The sequence below is a fragment of the Thrips palmi genome, unplaced genomic scaffold (genome assembly GCF_012932325.1).
Source record: "Thrips palmi isolate BJ-2018 unplaced genomic scaffold, TpBJ-2018v1 HiC_scaffold_2, whole genome shotgun sequence".
NCBI lineage: Eukaryota > Metazoa > Arthropoda > Insecta > Thysanoptera > Thripidae > Thrips > Thrips palmi.
In genome coordinates, this window is record NW_023144629.1 from 9765964 (window position 1) to 9779879 (window position 13916).

The following is a 13916-nucleotide window of genomic DNA, read 5'->3' on the forward strand; positions in this document are numbered from 1 at the left end:
CGGGGGGAAGGCCGGGGGAAGGCCGCGGGGAAGGCCGCGGGGAAGGCCGAGGGGAAGGCCGAGCCCTGGGCCGACCGACGGCTGACCCGCCGCGCATGGCTGCGTTCAACGCCGGAACCCCCCTTTAAAAACGTTCCCCCGAACGAGCGTGACGAAGTCACGACACTGACGCCTAACCGCCGCCTTGCGTTTCGTTTCGTTTCAGACACTCCATTCCCGCCCAGTCACAAGCTGAGCGTGACGGAATGCTTCGACCAGCGGACGGGCAAGCCCAAGCCCGACGTGCTCAAGCAGCACTTCTTCGCGGAGGGCCGCATCGACGAGGCCGCCGCGCTCAAAATCGTCCACGAGGGCGCCACCCTGCTCAAGTCAGAGAAGACCATGATCGAGATCGAGGCCCCCGTCACAGGTGAGTGAATGAAAAAGAAAAACACGCTTATTTTTATAAAGAAGTTAAGTCGGGAATTTTCGAAAACCACATTATTCCGGGTGCATTTTTCAGTATGCGGAGATATTCACGGGCAGTTCTACGACCTGATGAAGCTCTTTGAGGTGGGCGGCCCACCAGCCACCACCAAGTACCTGTTTCTTGGTGACTATGTAGACAGAGGGTACTTTAGCATTGAGGTGAGTAAAGAAATTGCGGTCTGTTTAAATTTTGGATTGGAAGGAAGAATGTTATAGATTGGTGTCGTGTTTTGTTGCAGTGTGTGTTATACTTATGGGCACTGAAGCTTTGCCATCCAACTACTCTATTTCTATTACGAGGAAACCATGAATGTAGGCACTTGACAGAATACTTCACGTTTAAACAAGAATGTAAGTGTTGTGGGCTTTTTATGAAATGTACTGAAGTCACTTTCTCATGAAGCCTAGCCTATCATAAATTTGTTTGCTTCATTGTGTATTTGCAGGTAAAATAAAATATTCAGAAAGAGTTTATGATGCCTGTATGGATGCTTTCGATTGCCTGCCACTAGCAGCGCTTATGAACCAACAATTCCTCTGTGTTCATGGTGGCCTTTCTCCAGAGATTCACGTCCTAGATGACATCAGAAGAGTATGTCTCATGGGCATAATTTTGTTCTTTGTGCTTAAGATCATTTTTGTTCCAAATTGATTGGCTCTTATCTCTCTCTATCTAGTTGGACCGGTTTAAGGAGCCTCCTGCCTTTGGACCAATGTGTGATTTGTTGTGGTCAGATCCTTTGGAAGACTTTGGCAATGAGAAAAACGTAGAGCACTTCACACACAATAGCGTTCGAGGCTGCTCATACTTTTACAGGTAAGTCACCTTTAAAAGATGATGAAATTTGTATTTCTTCGGTTGTTATCACAATAACAAATTTTTGTAATTATTTATCTTGCAGTTACGCAGCATGCTGTGACTTCCTGGCTAACAATAATTTGCTCTCAATAATCAGAGCTCATGAAGCCCAAGATGCAGGGTAAGTAAAGCAATCACGTTTAATGAAACTTTTGAAAAGACTAGGACCTGTTAATCCGTCCCTTTTTTTGTGTCCGTTCACTTTCCCTCCAGGTATCGGATGTACCGTAAAAGTCAAGTTACTGGATTCCCTTCCCTCATTACTATATTTTCTGCACCAAATTACCTTGATGTATACAACAATAAGGTTCGTAGCCCGGTTTATGTTACTTCCGATGTCTCTTCATCTGATCTAATTTGTTTTGTCTCATGTCTGTCTTTCCAGGCTGCTGTTTTGAAGTATGAAAACAATGTTATGAACATCAGGCAATTTAACTGCTCACCCCATCCTTACTGGCTTCCAAATTTCATGGATGTATTCACATGGTCCCTGCCATTTGTTGGTGAAAAGGGTAAGTTAACATACAAATGGCTCTCATGAGATCACGCTTTTAGTTTGGTGTTTCTTGAAATCCTCAAATATGATTTTACTTTTACAGTCACTGAGATGCTGGTAAATGTCCTCAGTATCTGCTCAGATGATGAGCTTATGTCTGATGGAGACGAAACTCTTGAAGAAGGTGAGAAAATTAATGAATCTTTTTTTCTATATTCATTTTTTAAATTATTATTGACTGATTCTAAGATACTTTCCTCCTTAATTGGATTTTCCTTCCGTGTCTTCTGGTCGTTGTCAGTATTACAAAAGTGTCCAACACTTATGATTCCCGGTTAATGTAGCATTAGTTTGTTTTTCATTATCATATAACATCCTTGCAGAACATGAGACCTGTGTAGTGAATTCACATCCTTTTCCCTCTATGTTTTAAGATATCGCCTTTTATGTGTTTATTTCCATTTTATTACTATGTGTGTTAATTTTATGTGTCTTTTTGTAAATTTCGTGCGGATTACGTTGAAGCTGATGGTAAGAATCAGTTCAACATCATTATATGTAGACAGCACACTGTAGCCATGCCTGCTTATAGCAATTCATTTACTTGGGAATTCTGAAGAGTAATGTAGCTCTCTTGTACACTCGATTGTTGCTTTATTTGTTGCACTGGGCTCTTCTTATTTCTATCTCAGTGGAGATACCAACTGAGGTCTCCTCTCACCACCTGTCACTATGTAGTTTGTGTGCATCTCAAGTGCTGGGAGCATCGAATTTTGAAAAATTGGGGATTACATTTTTAAGTGGGTGTATAATGTGATGATGGTTCCCAAAGCTTCAAGCATTATGGCAATCAGATTTTTTTATAGGCCTGTGCTTATGTGAAATCACTCTTGTTGTTGGCGAGTAAAATTGTTAGCTGAAGATTTGAAGAATTCCACTGACCACAAAACACTTCTGCTGTTTCAAGTATGACACATTTTGCCTTTTGGAGGTGTCTTCTTACATTTCAGATTTTGTCTTTAGTAGGTTTAAGCTAGTAAACCTAGCACACACTTTGCTTTTGACATTGTAAAGCCATACTCATGTGTCCCTCCCCCCTCCCCATTTCTTGTAAATTTCTGTTTTGACCTCTCCCTTTTCAAACAGGCATTTGTTAGTCTCAAAATATTGATAATCATAAAGGTAATATGCATATTAAGTTATTTTGATTCAATGAAAGATGAGGTTTTATCTTTCACCAAACAAAAAGTTAAATTGTACAGTTGCCTTGATTGTGCGAATTCCAAATTGTGTACATAATGGCCCAGAAGCATTTTTCAGTTTAAGCTGAAGTAGCTTAAAACATGCAAACACAATGAGAAAAACTGCTTAAAGCACCCTGTGCCTGCTTGATCACAGCATTAATGTGAATGCCCTCAGGGCATTGTAACTGTGCACACTAGTGAAATATCATGGTAATCTATTATTGTGTTCATCTGACCAAGAAATGTGCCAAATTTATGCCTTGTTTTAGGTTGAAAATGTGCACATCTCTGCAAGCTTTTCAAAATTTCTCAATTCATACGTTAATGCCTCCAAGTAAAGAGACTCAGCCTGGAATAGCTTTAACAGTGCCAACATTAATTCTGTTTCAACTTCTTTTTCTTTTGATTGCTCTTCTTTTAAAACAAATCAAGGAGATTATGTATCCTTTTTTTGAAAATGTGAGTGTGATAAGTAGTTTTCGGCGTTTCCCAATACCCAAGGAATGCTGCTACTGATAATCTCATACTTTTTTTTCTTTTTGTCATGAGTTCTGGCCATAGCTCGTCAATTGCAAAATGTGACAGTGTTTGCTCATGTCATCCATTTTAGGGGACAGTCCTCTGTGGAAAAGCTTATATTTCATCATTTTCTCATATCTTTATAAATAATAATTATGAAAGCACTTCTTGGCGAAAAATGCTATCTTTGTATTTTTCAAACTATTCGGTCCCAGCATTGAGTGAATGTCATGTGAATTGCTTGCTCACGTTTGTCTCACTCAGTGCCCAGTGCTTTCGGACTTGTTCACCTATCTGATTTGCCTTCTTACTTTTACCTTCTATTTTTGCCTTGGACCCCACAAATGCCGGTTCCCTCAGCGAAAGTTATTTTAAGACCTAAGAGTGGTAAGTGCCTGTGATGAAGACTACAAGCTTGGGTTTCCATCTAACTGAGTGCAATGCAGTGTCGGCCACTCCTTACACGCTTCCTTCCCCTTTTCTGTTTATTTCTCTTATTTTTTTCATTTTTCTTGCTCTTTGATATTTGCCTTTTAACCAGAACTGTCCTAACTCTAATGTTCAAGCTTGATGAAGCCTGTCGTAGGGCAGGTTACTGAATAGATAGTCAGTTTTTTAATTGGTGGTCTCAGTAGTATATGCAGATAGTCACAAGTTACCAGGCTGATTCAAGTTCCCTGGTTTCTTTGTTACTCAAAGGATCTTAATTGGTTAAATTACCTGTCAGAAGTTATTTTATTGAGTGAAGCAGATCTGGTTTAAGGGACAGTTGTCTCTCTTTGCTCTTTCTCAATCTTTCCTCTCTTTAACTTTTTCATAATTTCTCTATCGCCAGGTTTCTTTTTTAAATTTTTGAGTTTTGTTTTTAACTTGATTTTAATTTTAAATTGATCAAATAACAGCATGCAGTAGTGCAACATACCCTCACATAGAGGAAATCACAGTTGCTATGCATTCAATTGTTCTTAATGTTACAAAGAAGTCTATCACCAAAATGCTTTTTCATTCTGTATCTTTTGTCTATAATTATTCATTGATTTAATGAAAAAACTGAGTTAGTTGGTAAAAAATAACGGGTATCTTTGAAAAATATCACTTTTCTAAATAGTTAGCTCTACAACATTGATTTCACTTGATTGACATTAAATGTTCTAAATACCTTAGTCTCCAAAAATTTCCTTTTTTTGTCTTTTTTTTTAAATTTTTAATATCTATCTTGCATTTTCTGTCTTCTTCTGGGTCTACTTCTTCTTTGTCTGTAAACATGTCATTTAGAGCGTGTTTTAATCTTATTGGTGGACTTTGTAAAGTAACAAGTCTTGAGAGAACAGGCCGGCAATTTGTGTAGTCAGGTTTCCTTTGTCACATTTCAATTTTGGTGTCAGATTGTCTTCTTTCTGGACACATCCTAATTGCTTGCACACCAAAGTTTCATCAATTGGATCAATGTGGATTGAGAGTTGATACTGATGATTAGGGGGAGGGGCATTTTCTTATAATGGCTCATCTTTTACACACCCTCAATTTTGCCTCTGCACCCACACAGCACTATATGTAGTGAAGTCTCAGTGAAAAAAGGTGTTGCATAGAGTATCTGCGTTCTTATTCTGGGCTTGTTTATTTCTTTCATTTGTGCCTAATTTTGGCATGCTATTTTCAAAATGAGTTCAAAATGTTCATTACGTCAGTCAGCATGGTCGGGGGTTGATACTTTACCTGCGGATTTTGTTGTTAGTTTCCAATAGACTGACGTTAATGTGAACAGTCCTAGATGCACAAGTCACAAAATTCTTACTCCTATGCCCCTTGCATGCCTTTTGCTGCACATTAAACCATTTTTTTTTCTTTCTCCACAGAACAGCTTAGTTTGTTTGACTTGTTTTGGTTTCGTCTTTTTTGTTGATGTTTTTTAGACTAGCAGCATTTCATCCTAGCCTTCAGACTCAGTCCCTGCATGTTATTTTTTAGCATCCTTATTCAACTGCAGCTAAAACTCTGATGAATGATTTCATTATATTTTCTGCATCAATTTCATTGCATTTTCTCCTTGTTTTTTTGACCATGCGTATTGTTTAAGGCTGAAGTGGCAATGTGGAAAAAATTCAATTGTATCTTAGCACATTTGTGAACAACCTTTACTTCTGCCTTTTAATTTTAAAGAAATTCGATGCATTAGTAGTTGTACCAGGTAAGGGAGAAAACCAAATCTTTTGAGTTTTTTTTTTTTTTTGCTCTCAGCCCCACATCATGCATATTTGTCCCCTCCGGCCTGTGGGGAGGAGTGTTTGTTGGTACTTCAGGAAGATGATTGTGTTTCTGCCCCACCTGATTGCTCATTTTTATTTCATGTCTCTTCTGTTTAATTTGATGCAGCTCTTATGAAGTTGTGAAGAGTTGCTTTCTTATAAATTTTTGAGGTCTGCTGGCCCTTGAAAGGAAGTAAAAATGTTCACCATAATAGGATATTTTGCAAGCTATTTTAATTGAATGGACTATTACCAAGATACGCATGTTAGATTTGTCAGAAATTGTTTTTGAAGATGGTCCAAATTGCCAATGGTCAAATTGGTCAATGGTCAATTTCTGATTTGATTTTCTTTTCACCCTAAGATGAAGGAAAATTTTTCCAAGAGTAGTTTGAGACTGCAAGCTTACTTGGATTTGCATACTTTGAATACGAACAACAGCATGTTGCAGTAACTTAGATCTGCACTAGATATCTCCGTACTATGTTGATCATTGTTTTGAAAAGAAAAATGCAAGAAAATGCCATTTATTTGTACTGTTGGAGTGCTGTCTGCCACTTTCTATTTTGCTAAATCAGATGACACACTCAACTCTAGTGAATTGTATCATCTATTTCTCTTCTGCAAAACCTGACAGTTTTGTTTTTACAAATATCTTAGTTTGGATTTTTAGATTGTATCTGCTCTTTGGCAGAAAACTCAGACTGTATGTTTTCATGCCTAAACTATGTTGAATTTGGACTGATCTGCATAAACACTGCCATATAACTGCTGTAATATATCAATACATGTTGCTTTTGTATCTTGGTATGAGTCTGTTATGTTTCTGAAGCAAATGATGTATTTTCTGTCCATGTATGCCATGGTATCAGCATATGCTGCCATAAATCCATGCTCATATTTGACTTGATGAAGTAATGTTTTTCACACTTTGCACTTTTTTTCTTCCCATAATTTCACGCTTTTCGCGCCGAATGGTACGCCTACTGCCGATCTCAATTCCTACTCGGCCTGTTCGACGACTGATTTGTTGGTGAGTTGCTGCGTTGCCCCAATTTATGTGTGTAAAAAGTTGTAGTGGAGTGTGTGGCTTGTAGTTCTTGCGCCTCTAAACAGATAACTGACTGTAAGCTCTTCAAACAAACGTTTAGGAAATGGTTTGAAGCAGTAAGCAACTCACTTAATGCCTTTGTAGAAGTGCTGTTTTGTGAACAGTTTTGTTATGGGAGTGGGTGGGCAGTTTCTGTGTGCTTTCTTGTTTCTGCATGCAAGCAAAAAACAAAAACTTGTATTATTATTTTGCAATGTTTAGTATAATATTATAGTTCCTGCTTTTAAGTTTTGTTTTATGTTCTGACTGCCATTCAATGTACATAGTGCATAAGTTGTAACTCTCTTCCCCTTATTTTGCTGCTGGGTAGACATTGCTGCTGGAAGATGAATTGATTTTATTGTCTTTGCTTGTTTTGAGAGCAAAGCTGTTACAAGTGGCCTGGTATTCAGATCTTTTCATGTTGAAGAAGTTTTTATGCTACTTTTTAAATTTGAGTTCTTGTAGAAAATTTATTGCATCATGGAAAAGAACACGTAATTATTTTAAATGTAGTTTTTAATAGTGAGATTTATTATTTTTTCCTAGACAACTTGACATAGAATTTATTGGGTTCATAACAAAGTGTAGCGAACTGTGAATTACAGCCATTGAAGGAAGGAGAGGACTCCTTGACAGTAACACCACTGTGACCTTTATTGCTTCAAAGTTCTCTTCTCAATGTTTTGGGTTGTAAAATCCTTCTCTGGGTATTATTTGTCAAGGACTTCTACATTTTCCCTTGAACAGCTTCTTGTTTTCCTCAGTTGTGTCTTGCCGACTTTGTGTGCTGTGAAATTTGTGTTGCTTCTTCTAGCGCATGTTCCTTATAGCTCTGTGGTTGACTAGAAATGACTCCTTTGGATTATGCTGAAGTGAATTAGCATTGTAATACAGTATCATAGTATGGTAAATTGATATCCCAAGTGGGAGCCATAGGAGACCTCCTGATAGATTGTAACTTCACTGACTTAATAAGCGGTATGTTTCATACATTATGATGAACCTTTTCATATCTTCGAAGCTGTAGAGGTAGAGTTTAAGCTTTTGCTACGGTTCCCTCCAAAGAACAGTTGAATTGATACGATAACTGTAAAGCAGTTAAGTTGTTACGGCTTTGCTTTGCGGGGTATGTCAAGTTTCTGTTCTGTGAATCTGATGAGACACCTACCACTGTTGTACCAGAGGTGTTGAGTCAGCACTGAAGGATTGCTGCCAAGGAGCGGATTATGGTAGAGAAGTGATAATCTTTCTACTCTGGAGTATTGTTGTGGTCTGTCATATATACGTGTTCCCTTTATGTGTCTCCTTTCTTCCTGGTGGATTGGAAACTTTGGATCTTTTTACCTCTAGTTTTTGGTGTTTGAGTGTGTCTTTGTTTTTCTGTGGTGTTTGTGCTGTGGGTTTGTTAGAGTTTCTTGTGCCACGAATATAGTAGATTTGTGCTCAATTGGTCTGTTTCTTGTCTGGCCTTGAGTTAGTGAAGAGATTGGCCTAGAATAATACCTCAAAGAAAACATTTGAAAGAAATTCTATACAGAAAACTTTATTATCCTAACAGAAAGAAACAGCCAAAGCTTTGGCTCAAACCTCTACTTATCGGGCCCTTGTAAAATGAGATTCCAGTTTTGCCTTTAGTTGACACACAGCTTATGCTGGGAGCCCCTTTGCTGTCAACAGGGCACAAATCATTTTCATGTTCTTATAATACATGTTTTGCTTAATACAGGTGCTGCAGCAAACCTAAGGAAAGAAGTAATTCGCAACAAGATTCGGGCAATAGGAAAAATGGCCAGAGTCTTCTCAGTTCTTAGGTAAGTCATGTTAAAATCTAGTGTCTAGAAAATTGATTGCTTTGAGATCAAATCAGCCTTCAAAATTGTCTTGTGTGCATTGTTAGTTCAGTTTTGTTTTGTGTTGTTTTTCAGAGAGGAAAGTGAAAGTGTCCTACAACTTAAAGGTCTCACTCCTACTGGTTCCTTACCTCTTGGAGCGCTATCAGGTGGTAAAACGTCTCTCAAGAATGGTAAGTGTTCTGGATTATTATTTCAAATTATGGTACAAACTTGTATGTCAGTCTACTTATTGTGATCTTCCCCACAGCCTTGCAGGGCTTCTCACCAAATCACAAAATTACTTCATTTGCGGAGGCCAAAGGCTTAGATGCTATCAATGAAAGAATGCCTCCCCGAAGAGATGCTTCCCCCACACCAGCTGTTGAAGAAAAGCCGCTGGTTAAGGCTGATCCCTCCTCTTCATCTGCTACCCGCTAAGGAGTCGACTAGTGCGTGTGACCGCCTGGTTGAGGTATAGCTTTTTCCTGTGTACATTTGAAAAGTTGTTCATATTTCTTGCATTTCAAAAAAATAAATTTTTTCTCTTTCCTCTTTTTTAGATTTTCAAGACCTTCTTAGTCAACCAGGTGGCATCGTATCTAACTCAATTCCCTTGTACTGGTGCCGCCTTTTGCTCTGCTCCACTTCCTCCAATGCCTGGCAGCGGGCTGTCAGGCAAGGTCCAAGGAGAGCGCTGGACACTCTTTCGACTTTCGACTGCTGTGCATGTTTTTGTTGTTTAGGACTGCACCATGAAGACTTAAATGAAATAATTCTGGCATCACCTTTGTTAGGATAGCCTTGGGTACTATGGAGTCAGGAAACTGTGAGGATCACAAAAGATTCATGTCTTGTTTTTATTATTGTTATTCGTTATGTGTTTGCTAGCTGAAATCTATCAGTAGATTAGGGGATGGGGGTTACATGAAATTGGCTCTACAATGTTTATTGGCGCCTTCATTGAGCCTTTTGCCTCAGTCTTTGACTATATGTGTTAAACCTTCCTCTTAAATTGCTGATGTCCAAATATTGGTGCTCTCAATGCACATACCCAATATAGGAGTGCCGTATAAACATATGTAAGTCATATGAGCCTGAGTTATTTTTCTGCTGGCAAGATTTCTTGTGTGTCTGCTTGTGTGGGTGTAATACTGCATCATGTGAACAGGTTTTCCGAATGCAGGTGGACTGAATCAATTACATTATTGTTGATAGTTGTATTTGTTATCAGTGATCTGCTGAAACTCAGTCCATTCTGCAAAATGCAACGCATAGCAATCAGAACTACCACATGTGATAAGTATGAATGATTGTGGGTGTGTGACTTGTGTGCTTGTGAGTCAGACTCTGTGTGCCTGTGTGTATGTAAGACTGTTAACCAGTCTAAGCAAGACTTCCTGTTTAATAGTCACCCATTATTAGCTTGACTTGTTGATGAATCTTGTTTCCTTTAATGAGAAACTACTAATATATATCCGATGTTATTCGGTTTTGGTGGGAGTTAATCACTTTGAGTGGTCTTCAATAAACTTGTTACCTGTAATTTGTATGGTCCCCAAAATGTATTCAGCATTGCAAGTTCTTTTCATGCGCCATTTATGTAATTTTTTGGCATAACGCTATGTGAACCTGTGCTCTTGGTCTGAGGTTATTTGCTTGATCACCAATTTTCATTCTTCATTTGACCGCTAAATTTTTCTTGTTCCTGTTAGAGACATCAAATTCTGAGATGGAGAGCCAGCTCAATTTTGTTCCTAGTCCTCACTTCAGATTGTGTGGTTTATCACATGCTTCCATTTAAGATTATCAGTCCTTTTCTACTCCGTAGTTTTTATGCCAAACGGATACTTTTGAATCTTATTCTAGAGTAAGGTACGGTGAACAGTCATGTTGGCATATGTGAAATCATTCTTGCATTACTTCCTATCTGCTCCAGCGTTTGAAAATGTTTAACTTGCATCATATTTTTCGATGCATTGTGCACTTCATTTGAAGCGAAAGTCATGAAGTGGTGTATTTTGTACTCTGGATTATCCTCCCTTCTTATGTGAAGCCTTTGAATTAAGTTACAATGCTGGATTTATCTGCCTCAAACATCAAAAATTGTTCTGATTTCTGAAGTAAACAGAAGGAAATGAATATTCAAGTGTTTTTCTTCATGTGATGACAGCAGATGTTGTGTTCTTGGTTTTACCCTTAAACAGTTGCTATATTTAAATGATAATACAAAGTAAGCACCATGCACTCTGAAACTATCTAGTACAGAAAATTTTCCCAAATGGTTGAGTAGTGCAAAGTAATATTTAATAAGGTGGGCCAAAACATGGAAGTCTCATTATCCTCCCTTCTATTGCTATTGTCTTTGGGTGTATTTACTACATGCCTTCAGAAGGATGACGTGAATCTAAACAACCTTTCAGTGAATTAAATCAAAATCTTTCTACTTAATTTATATACTGTTTGTTCAGATAGGTAGATATTTTCTCTTTTCTTTCTCTCTCTTTTTTTAAATTTTTTTTTTTTTTTTTGGTTAAGTTCTATATTATTTTTTAAGATGACGATAATGCTCTGAATCAGGAATTGCCATACTAAGAGAGGTCAGGATTTCTACCTCTCCAGCATATCTTTGGCTGTGATTTGTATAATTTGTGTTTAGCCATGGTACAAAAACTATTTCTCTCCCTGACTTTTTTATATAAATGTGTTGTGCCACAGATCATTGGCTCTCTTTTATGTAGAGAAGAATCCATTGATTGTGGTGAATTTAGGTGAAATTGTCTTTGAGGTCGGTCTAGTTTTCAATAGCCGTGAGGTTATTACTGACCCTCCAAGGTCCTCATATGAGCCCATCAACATAGTCATGAAGGTATGCATGCATAGGAACCCTCTTCATCTTCATATGTAAACAATACCCCTTAATTGTAGTTAATATCATTTCATAGCATGTTTTGAGTCCCTTTATAGTAGCTTCTGAACCTTGAACTGTATTAACTATCCTAAGTAATAATGAACGCAATACCTCATTCCTTCTATTTGAGCTTTACAATTTGTTCAGTACTTAACTTGACGAATACTTGACTGTAGGTGGTTTCACACTGCCCCATGTATCAAAACGAAAATTCACTTAAAAGATCATTCATTTTGACTGCTGGCAGTTCTTATCTTCCTCTAGAATCCTGAATGGTCCCATTATAAGCTTAGAAAGGCACTGAGAACTGGAACGGATATTGAAACAATGAATCCTCATAATATGAAGCAAGTCAAGCCTCACTAAGTTAGTAACTTTCATGAAGCTTGTACTTTGGATGTGAAGAAAGTCTCTTCACCTACCAAAATACCCTTTGACTGGAGATAAATGCTCTTGGGATCTAAGAACTAGATGAGTGATGTGACTTTGCCATTCACATCTCCTTTCTAACTAGCACAATTTGTTAAACTTTTTGTGGTTTGTTGAACAGAGCAGCGTTATTCTTACAGTGTCTGCTCATGAGTTATGAATTCTGTCTGTCAATTTATTAATTGCAATTTACCTGGAGGTGTCAAATGTGCACAATTTACTAGTGTGGTGTTTGATGCCATCTTGCTGAGCTCTCTTTCAGGTATAAAATATTTGAAGCAGAATTAGCAATCCTGATCCTTGATGAAGAAGGCCAAATGGTGATTTATGGTCCATGTGGCTTAGAATGAGAGAAACACACACTATCTGTGTAGACAGACTTGTGAGACGATTTGCCGTGAGAATAGCTCAAAACTCAGTTCTGTGTAAATTATACCATCTGTTGATGTTCTTGACTTTCATGTTGGATTGATATGGTATTTTATGGTTTGTATCTATGTATTCATAGGGAAAGCATCATATTGTTTGTTTTTTCATGCTTGGCACCTTTTTTACCATGTCTTGCTAGTTTCTTTTTCTAAATACCTGTAATACTATATCCACAATCTAATTATATTCAACTACATATATCTATACTATTTTGTAAGTAACCCTTTCGATAATAAAAGTGAAGTAATTACCAGAGGAGTTCTGTGTCATCCAGCCTTGGTTTTCTCTCTGATAATTATCTGAATTTGCAAGAGCCATTTGTTCAATTTTAATAGTAGCCACTCTCCGCCAAGTAGTGTATGTAATATCATAGACTCTCATTACTTTAAAAAATCATCAAAGGTCAATCTGACATGAAAACTGAATTATTCAGAGGCAAAAGTCATACAATTTTCCATTATCAAATAAATCTTGAGTTGAACGTTATGCAGATAATACCCCTATGGCAAGAAAGGTAATAACGGAGGCTGCAGACCTGTAATTTTTCAATGTAGGCCATCAGTACAAAGTGCACCTTTGTTAATTGGAGTATTAACTTAAATTTGTAAATGCATGTTTCATAACGGGGACTTGCCCTCATGCTGAAAATGGCCAACTCATGGTGTCTTAATCTTGCTTATACTATGGTGTGTGTTATGACAGCACACAAACATTTATCCTATTGTTAATGATTCTTAATGCAATAATAATAACAAAGAGGATATTATACAAAAAAAATCTTATTTTTTATTATAATGCATTTACTCTTGTCTTAAAAACAAAAATAAATTCCTGTTGTGCACATTTGTGGTGTGCTTTTTTACTCGTTCTTTTCCCTTCCTTGTGTTTATGCCCATACAAGGGTATGAAGAACGAGTATTGTGCCCATGGTGTCATTAAATGAAAAACTTTCATCTCAGAAACTACAACATAACATGCAGTTACTGTATTTTAGAGAAAAATTCCCACTCTTTTCAAAATTTATTGAGGAAACAATATTCTGCATGGATCAGTAAACAATTGAAATAAATACAGAACAATTTTGAGTGCTGGAAGAGACCAATTAAAATGTATGGCTGAGGCTTTGCCATGCACTCTTAAAATTTAAAATAGAAAACAAATTAGGTGACTTGAGTGCCCAGCACTCACACCTGCAGCACACCTCAGGGGCCCTAGAACATGCGGTACACAACGCGTCGAGGAAATAACAACAAGAAGCCAAGGAACAACATTAATGGGATATTTAGAATATCAAAAGTATTTGATATTAAAGTGGAGGACTCGTTCTTTTCAGTCGAAATCTATGTATGAGTTTGCGTTGAACGTTTATTGAATGAGCTGACGTTTAGAGGGG

The 13916-nt window shown here is 37.6% G+C and overlaps 1 protein-coding gene across 7 annotated transcripts in view; it reads left to right on the forward strand.

Moving 5' to 3' along the window:
- LOC117647567 (serine/threonine-protein phosphatase 2B catalytic subunit 3-like) overlaps nt 1–13366 on the forward strand; it is a 40797-nt gene extending 27431 nt beyond the window's left edge. For 2 of the 7 annotated variants that reach the window (XM_034389379.1, XM_034389373.1), the window contains exons 2-16: nt 206–409; nt 503–627; nt 708–819; nt 915–1060; nt 1146–1285; nt 1371–1448; nt 1541–1634; nt 1713–1839; nt 1927–2007; nt 2349–2354; nt 3947–3973; nt 8661–8736; nt 8851–8948; nt 9026–9229; nt 9318–13366. In XM_034389379.1, coding sequence (XP_034245270.1) covers nt 206–409; nt 503–627; nt 708–819; nt 915–1060; nt 1146–1285; nt 1371–1448; nt 1541–1634; nt 1713–1839; nt 1927–2007; nt 2349–2354; nt 3947–3973; nt 8661–8736; nt 8851–8948; nt 9026–9195 — 1484 coding nt within the window. In that variant the 3' untranslated portion in view covers nt 9196–9229; nt 9318–13366. Of the gene's footprint in view, nt 1–205; nt 410–502; nt 628–707; nt 820–914; nt 1061–1145; nt 1286–1370; nt 1449–1540; nt 1635–1712; nt 1840–1926; nt 2008–2348; nt 2355–3946; nt 3974–8651; nt 8737–8850; nt 8949–9025; nt 9230–9317 lie in introns of all 7 variants that reach the window. The other 5 variants (XM_034389375.1, XM_034389377.1, XM_034389374.1 and 2 more) reach the window with 5 other exon arrangements.
- Nucleotides 13367–13916: the final 550 nt, after the last annotated feature.